The sequence below is a fragment of the Bombus vancouverensis genome, chromosome 3, assembly GCF_051014615.1.
Source record: "Bombus vancouverensis nearcticus chromosome 3, iyBomVanc1_principal, whole genome shotgun sequence".
NCBI classification, from domain to species: Eukaryota; Metazoa; Arthropoda; class Insecta; order Hymenoptera; family Apidae; genus Bombus; species Bombus vancouverensis.
The window spans coordinates 19,753,168-19,776,791 of record NC_134913.1 but is presented as its reverse complement, the minus strand read 5'-3'; the positions used below and the strand labels follow the sequence as shown (position 1 = coordinate 19,776,791).

Below are 23,624 nucleotides of genomic sequence, written 5' to 3'. Positions count from 1 at the left end.
TCGAAATCGTACAACAAATGAAATTGTATAACTTTAGCAAGGGCGAAGGATAAGGAATACGTCGAATATTTACTGTAAAAAGTAGTTACATTGTGAAAAAAGACGCGTCTGAGATCCATCAATCATACCAGCAGGCGGAAATAATGATAAAAACGGATTATTTGGGCTGCTGGCAAACGTTCGTCAAAATAAATATAACCTACGCTTATCTGGATGGTTAATCTCCGGGCCGAAGGGAATTTTTCCGCGACAAACTTTTTTGTCGTAGCTCGAGAATCGGAGGAAGAACATTGCGACGGAGAACTTTTTCTTCTCAGAAATTTCTACCCAGAATGGGGTACTTTCTAACCGGAGATGCACGAGAAGATAAAAATGTAATCTGAGAACACGAATGTTTCGAGCGATTTTGTCCTGTCGACTTTTATAGATATGAAATTAAAAAACGCGATAGAGTTGGAAGGAATAAAAAAAAGCGACGCGATACGACGAGCCTGTGTATAACAAAAACACCGCGTTTAGGTAGCCTATGGAAACTGGAAAAAGATTCGTCGAAGCGAATACTGGTGTTCTAATAGGGTGAAACGTTCAGCGTTTTATGACGCCACGTTCGCGAGACCACGAAAAGCGATACCGCGGATACAACGTGAGATTTTTTTCCAGGCTGCAGGTGGCCTCGATAGTTTCGCGTTTTCGTCAAATATCGAAATCTTCCACGAATGTTCCTCGCGTGGGTGTGTCTGCCAGTTGAGTTCTTTCGACGAGGAAGACGATCTTCGAACCGCATTTATATCGCAAACACGTTTGTTCTCGTCCGACGAAAGAAAGAAGAAGAAAAATAAAGAGCTTTTCGATCGAGGAAGTACTTCGATATTTTTAAGTTGTTTGCACATAGTGAGCGAAAACTGACGGATCGGCGGTTTCTTAAAAACATAGGTGCGAAATTTGAAACGTCTGAATCTTCCCGTCATTCTTTGCGCGATCCTAAATGCTTCTCCTCTACATTTTTTACATTTTTCGTCTGTTCTACATAAATGAAAGTTTAAAAAAGCAAGGCTGATAATGCTTTTGTACACAACATTGGTAGTTTGGTTAAATATCCTGTACCTTTCGAGTTAACCTTTGGACTCATTATAACATGCAACCTAATAACGAAAACAAACCGAGTCTCGGGTATTATTGTAACGCACATATCAATGTCGTGTTTTTGACCGCCCAATCGACAACGTAAATAGATAATTATTACGCGCAGAAAACTTGTAAATGCCGTTGAATTTACGAATTTTCAAGGTTTTCTGAGAATATTGCGCGCTATTCCTCTGATTATATTCTCAATGCCGGCGAACGCGAGAATAAACATTCGCCGATCTGAAATCAATAAACAAAGCACGGTTTTTACCAAATAATCATGATTTCAGATACGCGGCATTTAAATTGCGCTGATTAATCATCTTTAATTACACGATGCGAAGAACAATGCACAAAGCGACTGAAATTCGATGACACGAACAGATAAGGATAAATTCGAGTACAATAAAGATTTTTATTAGCCGATAAGACCGAGATATCGTCAAATACCTTGCCGTTATCTTCACTGCGCACTTTTTCAACTGCGCGGTTTATTATTCCAAAAAATATACGCAGAATATGCAATTTCTGTCCTCTCTTCTTTTTCTTTCGTCGGAATAACGAGTAACGAGTGTTCGATAATCTTAACGTGCAATACGACTTTCCGAAAACGCATTAAGGATATCTGCGTCACTGGTTATACCGCAAACACCGCATCTGTTTGACGAGTCATCGTTAATTAGTAAAATCAACGTGTTGCTAGATACACTGTTTTTGAAATTTCCTTTTTCCGCATAGAAAAATGTAAATGCGAAAAAAGGAGGAAAATTGGGCTAACAGTGACGATTAAATAGGTGAGATCTCTTTGAAAGGCTGACGATACTGAAAATAAAACGTTCGTTTGTATCTTATTAACTCTGCTGTGTCCTTTGGATCGTTTTCAAATATTTTCGATCGAGTCTTGTCTTTTCATTGTTAGAGAGTTTTTCAAGTTTAAAAAAAAATATGAAAGAATTATAATTTATATGTGCCTTTCCTTGCCTCGGCTCTGTATTAGATAAAATATAAAAAATAAAAATTTACGGACCGTAACAGAGTTAGCTTGATGCGTCTGAGAGTGGATATCAACGAATGCGACCGCGTAAGAAGGATGCCCGCGCGCAAACCGCAGTCGCGTATCTTTTTCGAGCGCCTACGCCACTGCGTGAAATACATATCACGTTCTATGTATAGTCACATGGGTATCACGAGCTACGCATTTTTCCCCCGTTTCTCTTCCCCGGATATGCACGCGGGGCGTGCCTCAAAGGGGAAAGTGACGTCTAACAAAACCCGTCCGATTAGTAGATCGAACGCAACTCGATCGGTGAGGATGCTTCCTGTACAGCGCAGCCTTCACGCACCTCTTCGATCGTCACTAATCCGTTACAACATAAAGAACTTCGAACTTTCTCCCGATCTAAAAACAAAAACTTAAACATCGATAAGATTACTCCGTGAGACGTTAATATCGCTCGATTAAACTTGAATTTAAGGTTCTGCGCCAAAGAAAAACTTCGTCGCAAGTTGCAACAGCGACGAGTTATACTCCAGTTTGTCGATATATACAAGACGATATACTAATATTGACAAACAGATTTGACACAGTATATCGTATGCTACGAATGCTACAGGTAAAGAGTTTCACGTTGGAAGTAACGTAATCTCATTTACGATCGATTGTAGAAATTACCTGAAATAAACGTCAGCTTTACATCTCGCTTCCAAGGTCGAGTTGACGGAAAACGCTGACACGACTATAGTCATGTTGATTTAACTGAATGTTTTAAGACGGAGAATGTTAAGATTCGAAAAAAATTTTTAATTTACTACGTAATGAGTTACTACGTTACGTACGAGTATTTTCTTGTCACAAAGGCTCTTCCACAGTTATCAATATGCGATTGACAAAGAAAAAAAAAAATTGAACCGCTTAATAATGGCGCGCGGTTTCTCATTTTCTGACACTAAATATACTACTGCTGCGAATTCAAACGCAACTGCATCGAAGCGGTTACGATGAGATCACGTGCCACGCAGTAAACACCGACTTAAATATAAAGTAGATCGCTTGTACGATTTTTCTGAGGGGTTAACAGACTTAGAATAATGTAAAAGCCGGATATGTTCTGCTGAAGCAGCTGTGAGTCACGCAGCTGCAACAGCATCGTCACCACGCATTCCAGAATTCTCTTCTCCGAAAGACCGCGAAATACGAGACGGGCTTAAATTAGAATGCAGCCTAATTCGAGGATAGAATTACCTGCATCCTGCAACAAAGTTGAACGCGAACACGTACTTGCTTAAACTATACATACGATTCCCGTTGCCGATCGTAAAATATTTACAAAGAAGAATTTTAATTTGTCGCGTACGATCCTCTAAATTCAAGTAGCGTAAATCTATAAATAGGCATTCTTTCGCGGTGACAACCGTCGTCTCGTTTCCCCACTGAGCTCCGATTTCAAGGAACAAACGTGACCTTACCTTTCGTCCTACGGGCTAAATGCGATATATTCTGCCTGAGCACTTTCAGCCACATCTTGGCGGCTCCCTTCTGTTTGCTCTCAAAATCCGACGTCCTGGCAGGACAAATGTCCTCCAATCCAAGTGAAATATCGGATCCGATGATTCAACGCAGTATAAAAACCGTTCACTGTCACCGACCGATGGTGTTGTATTCTTCGGAGCGCCGGTTACTTAACCTCACTTTTTGCAGTATTTATAACGTCGCGTGTATCGATAAAATCTCGATTAACAGCGATCGATAAACGTTAGATATAAATAGGAAAAAAAAACTACTTGCAACAGAATTTTTTCAACGATGAGAACGAACGATGTTCGCACACGAAATTGCTACGAGAGACAGACACTGACGCTAGAGAGGCGCGACCCTTTTATACGCCGAACAACGATCACGTAGGCAAGTCGTTAGCTGCTCTACTACCGAGCGCGATAATATCGGCTCCGGGCCTTGAAGCTTGTCTTATTTACCAAGTAGAGACGTATCGACTCTAGCGTATTTTGACGAAATGTCGGCCAAATACTACGAGAATCGAACTTGGACACACGACACGTTTTGAGATACGAAAACGTTCCGAACGTCCGCATACACGAGGGACACTTTAATCGTTCGCGGCACAAGCTCCCGCTTAAACGATGGCAACGCTGTAAACAGTGTAAACTGGCAACCAAGTTGCGCGCGCAACATTATGTCGTTGGTAGAAAATTGAAAATTAGAAATGGAAACAGCGTATTTTAAAATATATTACCGCGAAATATGTATGTTATTCTAAATTTAACTCGTCACACGCAATTGTTAATTAAGTGGACATAAAAGAATAAAAATTAGTTGAACATTTCCCGCACTTCCTTTTATATATTAGATTATACAAATATATTTATGCATAGTATATTACGTATATATGCGAATTTTAAGAGAATGAGATAATATACAACAAATTCTCGTAATAATGTACGTATATGTTCTCAAACTTATGTACTTATGACTCTGTAAATAACAGTGACAATATTATTTACGAACTTTCCCTGGCATAACATATTTGCAATAACTGCAGATAAGATGCAACAAACATCGGAATATTAATAGCTACCTATTTGTATTTTCTCGAGTATAATGTATGGTTAATGATCAGTAAAAAATAATACTTTCATCTTGGATTTTCTTCTCGCAAACAATGTCTATAGTGGATAGTTTTATTTTTAGCGCAATACTGTTATGACATAACGCGTTGATGTTGATTTCAGCACAATTTTACATTGTTTGTTCCTTTTCATAATAGCATAAATGATAAACGATCGAGCGCGATTTAGGCCATTGCTCAAATTGATAACTAAAAATACATAATCTTGGTGCATGCATGAATTACTAAACGGCAGTATTCTCAAGTACCGTCAGCGAAGTCATCGTAATGATATAAATATCAAAATTATCGTGCGATATATTTAGATCGCAGACGTCGAAGCCGGTAAACAACAAACCACGATACATACGATTTCAAGACGCGTGGTTCGCTGATTTGTTTTCTTTACCTTTTCGCTTCTTTATTAGCGTCGCACATCGTATCTCACTATCACGAGTTTACAAACCACTACCGGCCATTAACGAAAGAAGGAAAATACATAGAAACGAAATCGTTTGAGAATCAATGGATACGACGAACGTAAAAAACACCAGAGTCATTTACGTTAGCGAATCTGGGTCGCATGATTCCACAAAGTAGAAAATCTATGTATACTTGATTGCCGTTGATAATTTATTGCTAGTGAAATTAGGACGGCAAACATAGCTGGAAATAAACACTGGTTTGTTTGAATATTCGATTATCAGGATTTACAGAAGTACAGAATCCAATTGAAAAGATAATAGAGGGATAAAGAAGGGGGGATTTTTGCAAGCGAGACTAAAAGTACGTATGTTGAAGATGAAATACATACGTCCGGTGGTTATCGAACAGGTCGTTCTCAACGAATAAAACAACAGGCGTGCGAACAACGGTAGAACAGGGTTGTTGAATGTCAATTTATCGTTCAGAAGGTTACGCTCCCCTTATGCACGACCTAACCCAAAGCCTAATCTACCTCAAGTGATGTACGTTAAGAACGAAATCGATCGTTCCCGCACGCGTGCGTATATAGGTGTGCGTGGCCACGTACGCCGCGTACTTGTTGCCGCTCTACTGAATTCTTATTATAATTCCAATATAAAATTCTACGATAACGAGTTCGATGAAGCATCTTATCTACTGCCCTTTTTCGTCGTAATGCCACTTGTGACACATTATTGAATTACGCGTTCATCTTTCGCCGAAACAAGTGAGGAGAATAAGATATCGATGAATCACGTGGCAGTTGATGAGGAATTTTCGGAAACATCGGGAAATTCCTAATTAGTAGAAGAAGATGCAATACGCGTCTTTAGAATGAAATCAATGTTGTAATCGATATTATGATTTTTCTGTCGGGAAGTATCCTCATTAAACCTTATCTGTTTTATCTAACAAACTGCCAGGTAAGATAACACGGAAGATGTTTAACGATAAATCACGTTGCTGCTTTGGAATACGAGTGGACGATTACCGCTAAACCGAATGAAGCAAATACAACAGCGTAAGCGTGCTGAGAGATTTAAAGAATTTACTGGTTCTAATAGGAAGAAGTTTAAATATTCCGACTGAGTGAACGTACAACGGATAGACACACGAGAGTCGCACGAAAGAACCTCGATGCGTTACGTTCAAGATAAACAGAAATGAAAAGCTACTACCATGGTAATTATACAACGAGAATTGCGACTTAGCCTCGAGACGGATCCGTGAGATCTAAATATGGGCATCTACTCTGCTACGATTGGCGGTTAAGTCCCACCTGTTCTGGAACGTAATTTCAAACTGGAGGCTCGCCAACTTATCTTCGATTGTCACGCACGATAAATATCTTTTTTCTTCGCGTTCCAACATAACGGGTAACAAACTGCGACTTTAATTTCAACAAGTTATTCACCATCTCGGAATAACTATGTTACGTGCATTAATGTACGCGACAATCGGGTCGATCAAATCATTTTATATAGTATACTTGCTGTTCTATAAGAAGCGAAAAGTCATATTAAAGTCATATTCGATTTGATCTTGAGTAGCTAGGTATACGCTGTATATTCGTGAAGCAACAGTTTTACGACAGAGAAAAGCACCGGTATAATCGAGGCGACTGTTCAATCACCTTTCATCAGGAAGGAAATCTGTGGATGGGTGTCGATGTTCTAGATTGAGACGCATCTGTTTAATTACCGTCATCGGGTTAACAATTACACGGCAGACCTAGATTGACGAGAAACGGCGTTAATTACGCGAACAATGTCGATCTCGCCCGCGTCTGTCGAACGACGAGGGAATCTTGCCAAATCGGTTATTACATATTTCCACTGTGGACGATCTAATCTTTCGACTAAGCGACACAATCCGTGCAACCAAAAAGGTAAAAACAAAAATAGTAGAAGGAACGAAGCAAACGAAAAGGAATTTTATTTCAGGATGAAAATAATAATTATCGATCGATTACTCACCGACAGAGTCTCCGTTTTTCTTGCCGGTATTGTTTTTGTTCTTCTTATTCTTTGGATAGATATTGCCGATTTTGCTCTGTCCACAACCCATCCTGTTTTGTTGCTGCCAGCGATCACACTTCAACTACACTTCTCACTGACTCTAAATACTTTCCTTTTCTAATTGTTCGTTGCGCGCCGTCAATAATATTCTCGATAAATTGATAAGAGTCCCGTTAGATAAATAAAGAACGAACGAACATTTCTTCCTTCGAGTTAAACATCTTTCTAACGTTAATTCTCTTCATAGAACAAAAAAAATAGGTACAACGATACGGTTTGCGTACTTGTTCTTTTACCGAATCGCACACAACACTTTATCCGCGAATACTTCTATTAGGCAGCGAAAGAGTTTTATTACATGTGTACATATATATATATATATATTATATATATTCTGTTTCTACACGCATGTATATATATATTCCGACATATTTCCAATATGTATAATAGTCGAAAATTCGCGTAATGAGACGCGTACGCCACTTTGTATATACGTTCGTCAGAAATTTCTTAAAGCTCTTATAGATGGTGTGACAAGCTGTCTGTGTGTACAACGTGTAGATAGGTATGTATGTACAACAATTACGTGAGATCCCGAGAGATATGTATGTGTAGCGCGACAAACGAAAACAGATTCCTATAGAACGCGATATGCGGATCTCCTTTTTCTCTTTGAATAATGAATCAACGTGTGTTCAGTCTTTTCGTGAGACAAACGCTAACGTTGGACCAGTGATCACCAGTAAATTCGTATTGTCCTCCTTCTCCTTCTTCTTCTTCTTCTTCTTCTTCTTCTTCTTTGAACAAATCCACCGCAATCTGATGCATAGATAGATCGGTTTGAATTCCTCGGTTGATTATTGATTATTAAATTCAGTCTTTTTTGCACAACGTCGATCGGCAGATGGCAGAAAAGGAAAAGCAGTCTTTCAGAAGTAATACTCTCACCGACGATATTAATGGGGAAATGCGTTCCCGTTATTCGATTGAATGCATAGAGAAAAAGAAGGGAAGCTTTACTAAACAGCTCGGGGCCTATCCGCCCTGGAGCCCTCGACCTTGTCGTCTCTGGCTACCTGAGCCGAGGCACCCAATCCATTTTGCATTTCCTATTCGCTCTACCACCCCATCATTCGCAATCTATCATCTATCCCATGTCCAAAGCTGCCAGCCGTACATTCTTTCGTTCTGTCGCTCTGCACATTCGTTCGCTCGTTTGTCTCCTTGTTATTCTCGACGACGTACTCGTTAGGCAGAGAAAAACGTGTCGGATAACTTTATCGATTCACCGAATTCGATCCGTCGATCAACCAAGCTCTCTTCTCCATTGTAAAATCGAGCTACACGAGAGAAAACTTCTTACTCTTTCTATTCTTTTCCACCCTCGTGCGGTCGAAGGCGACCGCAAGAAACACAGGGATGATAGTTGGACGATGCGTGGTTTAAGAGCGTGGTTGGCACATGTGTTTCGGTTACAAGGACAAACTGGCAAGGTCTTGAAGCAACGCTGCTTATGGGCAACGGCTGTTCCAGTTTTTCCAGCGGCCAATGTCGTTCGTTGGATCACCACGCAACCGCATTCAGGTAAAATAAAATAATTGTCGTAGAAGGCAGAAGATACAGGTGTGGAATAATTAAAGACAGAGACACGATGCTGCTTTGTACGAGGGACGAAGCTGACTGAAGCAGAACCAGAGAAGGAACGAGGTAAATTCGTTCGATCCCCTCGGTCTTCTCCCTCCGTCTCCTTCAGAGGTGAACGTCTTATGACCTGTTACTACGATTTACTTATTGAATTCGGGCCTGGAAAGAAACAAAACAACACACTCGTTAGAACATTACTATTTCGACGAGGAAACGTATATTAGAAACGTAATTATACCAGTAATTATTCCCATTTAATGCGTTTACAGATAAGCAGCTTAATTACCAGTTAAAAGAGGAAAATGGAAAAAAAGCGAATACTATACATTCAACGTTAGTTCGGAAAGAAAAACATAATCGAACAATTATTCTTTCTTTTTTTATGCCAGATTCGATACATTTTTAGGTTTGATACTAAATATAGGTTAAATGTACTTTAAATATCAATAGATTTATAAACAATTGAGCATTTATAAGGGCAATCATTTTTTACGTAATACGGGACGCGCTGACGAATTATAAAAGTCGAACGATCGATATTAACTTTGGCACGATATCTGTTGTGCTTCAACTTTCGACGGGCGCACACACGCGCCTTTAAGAATGAAACGCCACACGAAAAAGCCGCAACTGCGAAATTTGTGCATCACCGCGATAATGTTGCAAAGATGATCTACACCACACGTAGAACCGAATCGCGCGACACCATTTTTCCCATTTTTACCATTTTTTCCCAAGAAGTACAATCTTCTTTCCAGCATCGTTTTATCACTCTGAATGGTATCGATATGTTTATTGTTATTAGATATATCGATAATGCGTGATTATTTCGACCAGATGACCGTTCCAAAGCAAAACATCGAAATATCGAGATTCAAACGTTAAAGAGAAAGTAACAATACGATGTTTCAACGACTACATGTTTCGTGGCAATTACAAGATGAAAGCGCGTTTAATGCATATCGATATTCGAATCAACACTCGATATTCCACGGCATAAAATTTATGCGCGACGATTGCTTTTCCATTTCTCGGCCAATGTCGTTTCCTTCGATTCTCCTCTTAAACACAATTCACTAGTTATATATTATATTAGTCAGATTTCCTTTTTTGGTAAATAGCGTTCTGAAACGTGTATCCACGCGTAACAACTGTACAATTAATCGAAATCTGTGTTATTGTAATTATATCGGTGTATAGCCAACCCTTATCAATCTCTTCGCGATAACATTTTTCTTCTAATTCAATAAGTTACTCATATTATGTAGTGTATGGCGAAAAGCAAAAGATACTTAAAAGCACAATAAATTGTAACGATGTTCGCTCGGACATTCTGTCAAAGTTTAAATGTTTCGTGGCGATAACCGATTTTCCATTCGATTTTATCCATTCAGCACAGAAATGTAGCACGCTTTTCGAACTTTCAGCCACGAATTTAATATAGTTAAAAGACACAACAGCTAGCAGATTTACAGGGAACAAGTGACTCCGATCGGTCAAACACGCGATACTATTTTTGCCTAATACATCGCGTTGAAATATCATACAAGAAATATGAGAGGCGAGCGCTGTCCCTGAGTGATCCACGTCTACTTTCGACTATTGTCACACGCGACACTGAAACAGCGCGGCATAGAAAAACACAGGGGCCGTTTCTTCGAGGCAAATATCCACATAATGTCGTTCCCCTTTGGAGCGACCGCCCGAAATTCGATTTGAAGTCAACTAACCTCGTTTCACGCAGCACACCGACCGACCTCGACGTCCACCTGTTCACGATGATCGTACATAAATGAGACTCTTCACCTATTCTATGACTCGTACCTATGTATATGTACACGAATATAATTTGCGTACCAATTTACGACGATAAGACTTAAAGAACAAACACAGACACTCGCAGTACGAAGTTTCAGCATCGACTACAGCCGGTCGAGGCGCCAGCTGGATTTGCGCATGCGCGCTCCCTCCGTCTATCTCATGTACGCTTTAGACACAACGAGTACTCGTGCATCAGCGTAGTGGGTTCTAACCTCTACGTACAGGCGTTCTCGTTTGTACGCGCACTCACCAACACGCCAGAACCTTTTGCTGCATATACGATACACATATATACTCGTTCTATACACTGATCGTATCTCTTTGTAGGGGTGCGTTCGCTTACACGGGCTCTAGATCATTCTCGACATAAGATTATCTTTATGAAAAGCGAATTACAATATTGTTTGTCATCGTAAATTTTAGTTGGAAGTGAACGCAATGCAATGCGCATAACAAGTAAATATGATAAGCAGTACCTATACGAGTAACACAAGATAGTTAATCTGGCATTTGTAGATTTGTGGGGTAAAGGGAGGAGAAGCGGAGAACCTCATAGAGGATTACTAGAGATCCACGATGTGATGACCTTCCGACAGGGATTCTTGGTTTCCGTGATTGCATTTATAAGCTACCATCGCCATTATGGTACACGTGTACTCACCGGATTAAGTCATGTTTACGTATTCTAAGACTGTCGTTCGAAGAGCGAAATGACTATGCCATCAAATTAAATAATTTCGAATTATTTACGTACATGATCCAATATTGTACACCTATTCCGCGAAGTTATACGCAAATATTGAGTTTCTGCAAAACATATAAACGTGTACTACTTTACAGCGAATACTTCGCTTAAATTCGCTATAACGATACACAGATAGAAAGGAAACAGCTTGTTCGTACTTACTCGATTTTATTTGAAACAGTTACCGAGAAAAGAATAATTTTCAATGGGTTCGAATAAATTCGCAATTCTTCGAGCGAAATATGTCCACAACACCTTTGTGCCCGATGCTAATGAATTTCACAGTCATTTAAATTTAACGCGATATTTGATTCAAATGCAATTACATGGTACTTACGTATATTGCCTTTCAAAGATCACAGTGTACTCTACACTACATAGAAAAGCATATCTAGGGCAGTGGTACTCATTGGTTTCTTTCGAGTGATCCTTGAATTAAAATATTGCATTTTGATTCGATCAATGACATTTATCTTTTATTTATATAATGCTCACTGATACTACATCTAATTTCGAAGACGACAATTATCCGATCAAATTTTTAGTAATCTCAATTGTTTATCGAGGTAATATCGTTAACACGGATCAGTGAGTACATCTACTCACCATATCAAGAAGCATATGATTCTAAACGAAACAAATAACACGTCCGATCGACTCCCGATATAACTCGTGTAATACAAATTAAAGTGAATTGTACATTAATTGAAATGCTCGATCGTACAAAATTATCACTCGTAAACGTTGTATTCAATATATTCTGATTAAGGATACATAAGACAGTACTGATACGATGAAGTGTCGTTATTGCGTCGCTTCCCGAGTCCCATCCAAGAAGCAATGATAAAGATTGCAAATGGTTTTTTGTATCCACAAACACGTACAAGTTTTATCAATAGCATATTACTTTCAACGTCAATATACTAGGCTAGTCGATAAAATATATCGAAACTCCGTTAGAAGAACAACGAAACTTATTACATGAAGAATCAACTTTTTATTTTTGCTTCTTTTCTTTTTTTTTTTTTTTTCATTTTTTTGCCATCTTCTTCGGTTGAATACAATGATCAATCGATCGTCATGATCGATCGCATTAAGTATCTCGAATCTCAGCCACGCTATCTCGTTACAAGACATACATTTCACTCGATAGCAGCTTCAGCATAATATGACGAAAACGAAGCCGAAATCCTATTACAATACGTGCCATGCGACGTCTGTCAATCAAACGAAAAATCTGCCATCCGATCGTTTTTTCGTGTCAAACCCGATTGAGATTCGTAGTAGAATTCGAAGAGGGCAAAATGTTCGATAATTCACTTATGCATAACACAGTTAACAATGCCGATATACAAGACATATTTCTGAAAGTGGAGAAGTTCCACTTTGTTCAAAACCTAACCTCGTCGATCTTTTGGATCAATCAAAATCAGAAATTTCATTGACGTGTTAAAGTTAACTCTAAGAAGATTCGTAGATCAAGAGCTGTTTCATTTCTTTTCTTTAACGTTCTTTTTCGTTCCGTTCTTTGCAAACGCTAGATAATTTAAATTAGATCGTTCATTTTGAACGTTTTTAAGCCAGTTTCGCTTATCGCTTTCGTCACCTCCGATTTGATTCTACGCTTCGAAGAGCCAACTCCCGTTAATTTTAAAATGTACATAACGTAATATGTTTCTCGGTGTTCAGGTCGACACAAAAACACATTCGATAATCTGCAACCGCATACAAACCCTTCTACATGTACGATATACATTAAAGCAATATACAGAGGAATGTCTTCCGAGAAAATAATATTCTAAAATTTGATAGTGACATACAGGAAGATTGATTAAGGAGGACGCAGAGCGCGAGGGTCGCAAATTCTACTGTTTGCTTTCTCTTGTCTTTGTATTCATCATCTGTTCACGTGTGTTACACATTACACATATCTAAATAAACACTTTTTATTCATACTATCTTACTAGTCTTCGCAATAAATTAAAGTGTAAAAACTAAAATTAAAGAAAAAAAGAGAGTATTTTACATCATTGGTTAAATATTAGCACACTTCGTCAAGACCTAATTCAAGTTATATCGTATCACAAGAACAAAATGGTTTAAAGTGTAAAACGCAAGTAAAAAATGCAGGAATAGGTTTTTTACTTCTATATATTATACAGCCTAACCATTGTACATCGTAGAGGATCTATTCGTATCACTCGAAGGTTTTATCATATCTAGAAAATTGCACTATAAAAGATCTCGGAAAGCCATTTAAAAAGAGCTATCCCCCGCACCTTGCACGACATCCTCCTCTTTTACATATCTCTTTTTTTTTCATTTAATAATATTTTTGTAACATCATTAATTATGTTTCGCGGTTCGCTATTTCCCTGTTACGAGAAAGCGTCATTAACAATGACAAGTGCGTTCCTTTATTCCGGTGAACGTGTTCATCGGTAATTTTCGTTCCGTCCTCATCGTCGTTTTTACATACATTCTCTCTTTTTCTCGCTCTCTTGCACACTTGAACACGTTTTCTCTTTTCCTATGATTCACATATTCACTGTTCCTCGCAATCATGCACTCTCGACAAAATGTTAAAATCCAGCACTTATTTATTAGTATTTTTCCTCTTTTTCTTTTTTTTTTTTGTTGCTTTTTAATTGCATTTCATCACACTTGGATTATACATAAATAAATAAATAGTAAATCGGGATACCACGTGCTTTAGAAACAAGATATCACTTGTTTTAACTAGTGAAATTTCGAAGATTTCCTCTTAGGCCTTTTATATGTTTCGGAAACATGTCACGGTTTGACGAGTGTCGCATCGATGTTAAATTTTAGGATACGCCCGCGAATCAATGATGCAAAATGTTACGTAGTCGGTATGGTTTATCATCGATCGCGTAAGCGTGCTTCAGACGCCCATCGAATAAAGTTTCACTAATTTCTCTTTTTCGCTACTGCGCGTTCCCCCAAAATTATACGATACGCAAGTCGAAAAGTTCACTCTATTATTTTCTTTTTCGCTGTATACCTCTGTATACTCGCAATCCGCATATACGTTTCCCCTATATGATTATTTACTGTTGATCGGGCCGTTATCTGAAACACGTTTGGTCATAACAAAAGTTTCGGTTACCTCGTAAAACTGAAAGTCTTTAATGCTATGTAACAAATACTTTACGAATTCATCACTTCGAAGTGAAGTTCGCGCCCCTTCCTGCATTATGAGCCTCAAATACAGTGAAAAAAAACTTACAAAAGAAAAAGAGTAATAGTAAAAATGAATAAATATTAAAATGCAAGGAACAACAGTCGACTACAAAGTTAGGAAAAAGAAATGGAAGTTAGTCGATAACTTGTTCAATCTATGTTGCAACACGATATTACTTCCTCTTTTTACCGTCGATGAGTGTAAATGATCCTTTAGGCCTTGATTCGTAACGATGCTCCAAATCAAGCCAAAACAAATGACTCGCGAGAATGATTTATTATAGTCTATAATATCGATGAAGTCTTAAAGTAAAGGCCAAGTATACATATCACTTTTTATTTGACTTTCAATTTGATTTGTCATTTTTTTCATGTTCTTTTTTTTTTAATACAGTACAACCTTTTGGTATCGTTGGACCAAAAGAATCTTTTTCGTAGAAAAAAAATTTACTGCGTACAAAAAATCAGTCAAATATGATTATTATTATAGAAAACAATTACTACAAAAAAAGAGGTAATCGTTGTAAAATATCTATTACTACAGGATATCTAGTTAATCTGTATTTAGAGTGTCTACATTTCGCTCTTTTTAAAAAACAATATGCGCAAATTTCCGATAATTTCAACGAAACTTATGTACATACTAACATTAAACTATAAATTATAAGTTATATGAAAAGGAACAATTCTTATGTGAGCATGTTGAAGACAATACATGAAGGAAGTAGGTACAAAAATCACTTCGGCGTTTGCAAAAATACTTCACAGCAAATGACGGCCCACGTAGATTTAAATGCCGTTACTTCTATTACTTACTTAATTTTTACATCCTTCATAAGGATTCCACGAAAGTACAGACCTCTACACCAACACGCGTACACGTGCGCTCGTTCTTACGTGTATACACTTGTTTACAAATACGCGTTTATGCACGCGAACAATAACTCGTTAAATAAATGTCCTTTTTTCATAGATACTTGGTAAGTATGTAAAGATAAAAGCTACATATGCGTTCTTGCCATGAAATACATCGGATACGTCAATTAATAAGATGAATTTTTGTGTCCTTATATTTTTTTTCCTTTTTATATTAGTTGAATTAAGTATTGTATAATCACATTCTACATCGAGCGAACAGTTGCAACACAGTCAAAGTGTAGTTATAAAGAATCGCGTAGATTGTTCATAGCTAAGTTTATTACGATTTCGTTTCCATTTTTTTTTTTTGAATATTTTTAATTTTATGCAAATTGCATCAGACTCGTTACTTCGGGTAATACTTTTATATGTTCCCACCGGAAGGATAAAAGGAAAATGCTCCAAACTGAAAATTCACTGGAGTTTTTGGCGAAGCACAAGTGTATACAAAATCATCTGATTGTAGCTGCGTCCTATTTAAGTTTGGTTCAGATGCTGATCTCGTTATTTTAGGTAATCCTCGTGAAAGACTTTCTAAATTAGCTAAAATTTGACGAAATATTGGTCTATCCTCCCTAGAAAATTTGATGCAATCTTCTGTCAGTCTCTTCAGTGCCTTGGGAGTATCTGAACGCAATTTATTTAAATCCGGACGTAAATTTCCACGTCCAACCATAAATAATATCTGATCCTTGTTATTAACATGCGAATATGGTAATTGACCGGATAGTAATTCAAATAAAACAACGCCAAATGCGTAAACGTCAGATTGAAAACTGTATGGATTTTCTTCTTGCATTCTTATGACTTCTGGTGCCATCCAGAGGATAGATCCGGTTGGTTGATGGAATTGTTGAGAACCGGACCATCTAGTTTTTGCTGTGGCCAAGCCAAAATCTCCAATTTTTACAGTAAGATCGTCGTGCAGAAATATATTGTTACTCTTTAAATCTCTGTGAATGATATTTTTTGCATGTAGATAATCCATGCCCTGTGCAGTTTGTCTTCCAATTTCTATCAGTGTGAATAAATCAAACTTTGTCTCGAATACATGTAAATGTTTATACAGAGAAGAACCTTCGCACCATTGGGTAACAATAGCCAGTTGTGGTTTGCTAACGCATCCCATGAACAAAAGGATATTTACATGCCGTGTCTTACGTAAAACTGCAACTTCATTTTTAAATGCTTGTAACTGAGCAGCAGTAGGTATTTTGACATTAAGCGTCTTTACAGCTACAGGACCATGCCAATGAGCTTTGTATACTGTTCCAAAAGAACCTGATCCAATTCGAGCTCCAATTAAGATTTCATCAGCTGGAATTTCCCAATCCTCTATAGATTCTCTAGGTGCTAAAAGATTTTTGGATGATTCATCGGCTGATCTTGCTCTTGGTCTTTTCGGCCTTAAAGTACTAGTAGGACTAGCCTGTGTTGACTGACTATGTTTTGTTGGGCTACTACCTGGCGATACTGCACTTTGCATGATACCAATGGGACGACCTAAACTCTGAGATCTACTGTATTCGTCTGAGTTAGCAGATTCTCCGCTTGGTTTCACCATATTGAAACAAACATTAGGCGCAGAGCTGGAACGATCTTGCTGTCCCAAAGAACGAGGATGCCTCTGGCTTCTCGATGGAGCCAAAGACGGGGACATGCTTCTACTTAATCCATATCCTGAAGGAAGTTGCAATATCCCAGCGGTACTTTCAAGGTTATGTGCTAGTAATGCTTGGTAATAAGCATCCTGCATACGTACTTGGTGACACAAAGCAGGTACACCACCAGCACATCTTTGATGAAATCGATAATTGCATGTTCTACAGTAAAAGCCTTGAAAAAGGAGTTTTCTACAACATTCACAAAATGCTAGTGAGAAGAAAGTCTTGCGCACAAAGTTATGAGAAATGGAAGTAGTTATTGGAAACTTATCCAAAATTTCCACAGATATTTCGTCGCAGTCAAGCAACGAGATGTCTGTATCCCAAGAAGTAAGATATTTCGAGTTGTCTGTACCCAAAATATATACAACGCACATTTCCGTGGTCAAATTCCTTAATTTCATCGCTTTGGCAAGTGCATCTCTTAACGAAAGTCCTTCACGAACCTGTACACTTGTACGCTGTTGATTAGGTAAATATGCCCTGAGCAGAGACTTCATTGGAGTTCTTTGACCTCTTGATGCAGATGTATTAGCATCACGAGATTCACTCTCTGACGTGGAAGCACTACCAGATACTCGACCAGCGTTCAACAATTCATTGAGCTTCTGTTCCTTAGATTCTAAATCATGCAACTTGCTAGTTAACTCTTGATATTCATTTAAATATATCGATGGTGGATGTTGGAATCCAGCAAACCGATTGTTTAGAGCGTCAATGTTTTGTCGAGTGACGTGTATCACATTTTGTATATTTCTCAACTCATACCTCAACGGATCTGTATCCAAATAACCGTCCTCAGAATCGCTCAGTTCTCCCGATTCCGGGCCGCTACCTCGTGAAGAGGACATAGCTAACTGTACAGAGTGTAGCTTTTTCCTCTGTCGGCGATGACGGGAAGATACAGTCGAGGACGACGAGGACGAGGAGGACGGCGACGTAGCTGTTGTCGCTGAACGTATCGCCTCGCACCTACGACACGAAAACTCCGTGTACGCGTTCGCACGGACCGCCGTGTAATACCTCTGCTCGCCGATCACGGCCATCTTCTTGCTCCGTCGGGCAGCATCCTGAGCCGCTGCTGCTGCACTTCGGAACACCTTGGTAGCTTTACTTTGCTACCGGTTACCGCCGAATTTTTCTCTAGTTCAAGCTTTCACCACGCCGCCGTCGCCTCACCTCTCACCGCACGACGACACACGACGACGCGTCCTCTCACGCACCTCTCTTTTTCTTTTTCTTCTTCTTTCCTCTATATACCTCTCTCCTACCTCCTTCTTTCTTCTTATGTCCGCCAAATCGAACCTACTTTCCGATGCGCGTCTCCAAACCACGCTGTCTTTCCTGACTTTTCGGCCATTGAATTTCTACTATTACGTCGCGCAACAGTTTTCCGTGTTCCGCACAAAATGCGGTCCGAACCCCGAAATCGGGTACAAAATTCTTTCGTTTCGACCTCCTGCGCAATCCCCCTTCTGCTTCTTCTCTGGAGCCCTTGCGAAAGAAAACTGGCACAAGCGTTACAGGACCGTGAGCAGAGGCGCGGGGCTATGTTTCTTGAAGCGCCGGTGCTGCCAGTCTCTTTGCGTACAACCTTCCGCCCCCTCCCACTCATTTTCTTCCTCTTCCTCTATTTAAATTCTACCTGTTTACTTGCACAATACGTTTTCAATGTTTTCGCAATAAATATTACTTTCTTCTTTTTCTCCTTTAGATCTTCAACAGTTTTATGTCATACTATTTCGTAGTTCAAATAGTATAGAAATTTGTTTAATCTCAGACGTTTCAGCAAAGAAATTTATTATTGAAATATCGGAATAGAACTTTGCGATAAAATAGAATTTTGTTAATTATTTTAAGATCGACATGTTACACCGCATTGTTTTCAGCTTAAATAATAGTGATACATATTTGTATGATTTCCTTTGCGAATTTAAATAATTTTTATTACAACATTTGACAGCTTTATCAGTATGATTTTATCTGACCATTGCATTACAATAGATCTATTTTGTTTTTCACTATTTAAAGCAAAATACCCATAGATCGCCTTACACTCTCTCTGAGAAATAACCATTTGGAACAGGTCTATAATTCAAGTTCAATTTTTCTGTAAACATAGCTACTCGCGTTGCGTTTCTGACGTCACTGCAGACTTGCGTTGACGTCAGCAGCATATGGTACGGTTACCTAGGTAACAGAGGTCCATCCTAATTGGTTCAATGCTTGCGTACATACTTACTGTGCGCATATCTACTAATAGCAAATAATTGAAAAAGTATTCAAAATATATCAGAATGACTTGCGAATCAGCAAAATCAATGTCTTTCAGTATCTTCTACTTATTCATTTACGCTACAAGGTTACTTATATTGATCAAGTCATTGGTCTTTTATAATCTACATTTGTAGTTAATCTGTTCGACTTTGTACTAGTTGTTTTCTAATGAAAAAACGAAAATGGTAGTCGGCAAAGTGGCCTTTGTAACAGGTGTGCATTAAAAAAAAAAAAAGAAAAGATACAGAGAAAGAAGAAAAAAATTAGAGAAAGCTTATAGTGTATATGAAAATAGAATTTACTTCAATTACAGGTGCTGGTAGCGGTATAGGTAGAGAAGTATGCCGTATTTTGGCGAGGCAAGGAGCTAAGGTTATTGCTACAGATCGGAACTTAAAAAGCGCTGAAGATACCATTACTTCTTTAAATGGTTTGAATGTTAAACATTATTTTTTTCAATTATCTATTTAAGACAAAATTATTAAAGTTCTACGCAATTTTTAGATTCCAATCATTTGGCATTAAATGTTGAAGTGTCAAACGAACAAAGTATTCAAGAAGCGTTTAAAAATGCAATAAGTAAATATTCAACTGCACCCACTATTATAGTTAATTCTGCAGGAATCACACGTGATCAGTTCATTTTAAAACTCACAAGTGAGGATTTTGCTAAAGTACTTGATGTGAATTTAAAAGGAACATTTTACATAATTCAAACAGCAGTAAAAGAAATGATTAATGCTAACGTGAGTACAAATGGTTCGATCGTTAACGTAAGCTCTATCATTGGAAAAATTGGAAACATGGGTCAAGCTAATTATGCAGCATCAAAAGCTGGAGTAATAGCTCTTACACAAACTGCTTCTTTAGAATTTGGACAGTACGTATAAGGAGTACTTATAGTATATGTACAGTATTTTGTTCAATGATTTTATAATATTATCAGGCATATATTTTTATTATAGATTTGGAATTCGTGTTAATACAGTGTTGCCAGGTTTTATAGAAACCCCTATGACAAAAACTGTACCTGATAATGTAAAGCAGTTATTTATAAAAAAAATACCTCTTCATAGAATGGGGAAACCAGAAGAAGTGGCAGAAGTAATTGCATTTTTAACATCTTCCAAAAGTTCCTATGTTAATGGTACTTCTATCGAAGTTACAGGAGGGATGCATTAAATTTATATAAACTTCTTTAAATATACAGATTTTTGTAATTTTTATAACTCATTTGATAATTGCAAATTTTACAAACGTTAGGTTAAAATAAATATTTTCAATTAGTATTTATTTTTTCTTCTTCCCTTTAAGTTTCTTTGCATGTCTATGAGCTTTATAATGCAATTTTCTCTTCTCATCAATGATTTCTTTATATTTACGTTTATTGAACTTAGAAAATTCAGCATCAGCCATAAGTTCATCGACAATTGTCTTCTTACGTTCTTTCTTAGTAACACGACCGGAGTAGTAATCCAAATGCGAATCCATAACTTTACCAATTTGAAAGTACCTTGGTATTGTTTTAAGATCATTCTTTTTATAGAAATGTTTTGGATCCAACGCTGATCTCATTCTTATAACTTGAAGATCATGTCTGGCTTCTGGCGTCAGTTCAGGAGCAGGCATATTAAACCAATTTTCGCCTTTAGTTTTAGCACGCTCTTTGCGTCTTCTAGCTTTTAATAATCTATCACTTAGCATATAAGGAGGTACAGCATGTAGCTGTTCAAAACCAGGTGTTATGACACTTTTTTTAAGTATCTGATCTATCGACGTCAATTCTTTTGTCAGTTGGGTTACATCTGGAGCAGGAGTTGCTCTATGAATCCATCTTTTTGAGGATACTGTTTTGTTTGACCAACCCATATCTTTTTCAAACTCCTCCAGATCGATATCCTTAGTTGGGTTGCGAACCACTTTCTGTATTGGAATCTCATCTTGGATTAAATCTTCCTCTATGTCAAAAAATTTGACCGATTCTGTACCTGATAAATCAATGTACGTAAAAGCATATTATTATTGTCATAAATTCTTAATCTCTAAAAATAATATGATACAGTATAGATTTAATTACCGTTATTTTCAAATTCTAAGTCGTCCTCATCGCTGTCTACTAAACGATCTTTTGTCACTAAATCTGCTTGGCCTTCCGTATCAATTATTATATCCATTATTAAAATTATTTGTTTCTAAAAGTGAATTAGAAAATTAACTGTTTGCTTTCTCGATATATCTTACGTGAGTCACGTGTGCCTGATACGTTCTGCGGTTTACTTCAAACCGTAGAAATGACTTCTTTAAACAACTTTAAATATAAAAAATATCTTAAACAGACTTAAAAAGATTTGTTATATAAGTAACAATATAATCTTTTTAAACATTGAAACAACCACAAACTCGGAAACGAAATAATTAATAACAGACATTTATGCTAAATGCGTTACCTTCAGCACTTGGCCGCGTGGTGCAGCACTAACCCGAAAACAATTAGAACCATAAGTGTGAGCACTCTCATTTTCTCTCTGGTATTACATATTATCACACTCTAGGTCGATAATTTTCGTAATATAGAAAATATGTAATACACTTGAAAGTTATGTAAACTTGACAAAAATTATTATCCTAGAGAGATTCGTAAATATCTGTTTTCCTTCTAGGCTTGTTGATTGTATTAAAGATATATATATATATATATATATATATACATACTAACTGAGTTACCGAACGGGCACAGTCACTTCATTTCTGAATATACCGTTAGGTGTCGCCTCTTTTAAGTGTTTAAGTACATACTTTCCTTTCCACTTCCTCTTTACTTTTCCCCTCTTGGATTTGTTAATCCCAAGTAAGTATTTATTTCTTTCCCACTTTTTATTCCTTTCTACCCCTTTCACTTCTTCCCTCGCTTTGACGAAGACAAAATTTGGTGATACGATTTTAGCTACTACTATTTATGCGTAAAAAACATTAATAATGTTTTACAGGTGATATTATTCTTCGCTTGTTCACTATACCAACTTATATTCTTCCACTTTTTATCAGCTTTCTCTTTCTACGGTGCCCTTCGAATTCGAATCCACTTATTAAGATAATAGAAAAAAAAGGCTAAGAAATAACTCTAATCTTAATTTGGCATCTAATTACTAATTACCACTACAAATAATTCAATTCTTTATTAATATTAGATACACTATTCACGATCATGAAATAAAACGATATACTACGATACGATTCTTCCCGTCCCTATCGTGTGGAAGGCTGATTAATGAATCTACGGAAGAGTTTTTGTGGGATTACCTGGAATAGGAAAAAATAGGAGAGATTAGGAGGCTAACGTTGCTGCTGACGTCTCTGATCTTTATCTCATGCGGGAGTTGCAACAGGTATGACCGCCTCAAAGACGTCCGCTCCTAAATAATGATTGTAAAAGTAATTCTAGCTAAGCAGCGGCTCGACAAGGCACAACATACCATTCTCAATTTGAAGTAAAGGCCAAAATACAACGCTACGCTTAATGTATATATCTCAAAATCTAGAAAGACGGCCATGACTACTTCCTGAATAGATAGCGTATTATTACAGCTACAACTTCATCGGCTTCGCCAAATATAGTATCGCAGAATTGTGTTGCGTTAATTTTTTGATATTTTAGCTGAAAGATATTTTACTTTAGTACATGGTGCTTATCACATTAATCACGAAACATAAACGATATATTAAATGCAGCATAGTTTAAATAGCTATATTAATTGCCTATAAGGACGTATAGGTATATTTCGTTCGAAGCTACAGATTCTGTAATAACGAAAGTACGATGACCGCTGAAGAGAAATCCGTTTAAAAAGGAAGGTCAATCACTGGAAGGCCAACTTTGAACCTTCGACGAAGCGACGAATCTAAATTTTTCTTTCAATATTCGAAGATCGTCGAAAATCGTCGAAAATAGTCGACAGAAACTTGTTCCTTTCTCGTAAGAAATGGATGAGACGAAATTCGATTTGCTTCGACCAGTTTCACTTTACGACAATGCAACACTTGCGATATTATAAAATCCGTAATTATATGATCTTTTATTTCTCTTTACCGTGTTATTTATAGACTAAACTACAGGAATGAA

General features: G+C 37.6%; 4 protein-coding genes across 6 annotated transcripts in view; 1 reads left to right on the top strand and 3 right to left on the bottom strand.

Annotated features, from left to right (window-relative positions):
- The window catches only part of tow (target of wingless), a 37,244-nt gene extending 26,443 nt beyond the window's left edge, over window positions 1-10,801 (bottom strand). Inside the window, exons 1-2 of one of the 2 annotated variants that reach the window (XM_033328498.2) lie at window positions 10,606-10,801; window positions 7,190-9,034 (exon numbers count right to left, since the gene is read on the bottom strand). In XM_033328498.2, the coding sequence (XP_033184389.1) occupies window positions 7,190-7,280 (91 nt within the window). In that variant the 5' untranslated portion in view covers window positions 7,281-9,034; window positions 10,606-10,801. Of the gene's footprint in view, window positions 1-3,591; window positions 4,202-7,189; window positions 9,035-10,605 lie in introns of those variants that run through there. The other variant, XM_033328499.2, reaches the window with a different exon arrangement.
- Window positions 10,802-12,162: 1,361 nt separating this feature from the next.
- Raf (serine/threonine kinase raf oncogene) lies at window positions 12,163-18,811 on the bottom strand. The gene has a single exon (XM_076617314.1). The coding sequence runs from the start codon at window positions 18,271-18,273 to the stop codon at window positions 15,928-15,930; it is 2,346 nt and encodes a 781-aa protein (XP_076473429.1). The 5' UTR covers window positions 18,274-18,811; the 3' UTR covers window positions 12,163-15,927.
- Window positions 18,812-19,505: 694 nt separating this feature from the next.
- Window positions 19,506-20,793, top strand: LOC117153961 ((3R)-3-hydroxyacyl-CoA dehydrogenase). 2 transcript variants are annotated; one of them, XM_076617320.1, is made up of 4 exons: window positions 19,506-19,717; window positions 19,800-19,934; window positions 20,009-20,384; window positions 20,470-20,793. In XM_076617320.1, exons 1-4 carry the CDS (start codon window positions 19,687-19,689, stop codon window positions 20,684-20,686), a joined length of 759 nt encoding a protein of 252 aa, XP_076473435.1. In that variant the 5' UTR covers window positions 19,506-19,686; the 3' UTR covers window positions 20,687-20,793. The 2 variants fall into 2 exon arrangements, with proteins under 2 accessions (XP_076473435.1, XP_033184393.1); XM_033328502.2 differs by having other exon boundaries at window positions 19,509-19,717; window positions 19,818-19,934.
- LOC117153960 (deoxynucleotidyltransferase terminal-interacting protein 2) lies at window positions 20,699-22,167 on the bottom strand. Its single transcript, XM_033328501.2, has 3 exons — window positions 21,952-22,167; window positions 21,582-21,696; window positions 20,699-21,492 (listed from the first exon to the last, which is right to left on the bottom strand). The coding sequence occupies exons 2-3, from the start codon at window positions 21,676-21,678 to the stop codon at window positions 20,795-20,797; spliced, it is 795 nt and encodes a 264-aa protein (XP_033184392.2). The 5' UTR covers window positions 21,679-21,696; window positions 21,952-22,167; the 3' UTR covers window positions 20,699-20,794.
- Window positions 22,168-23,624: the final 1,457 nt, after the last annotated feature.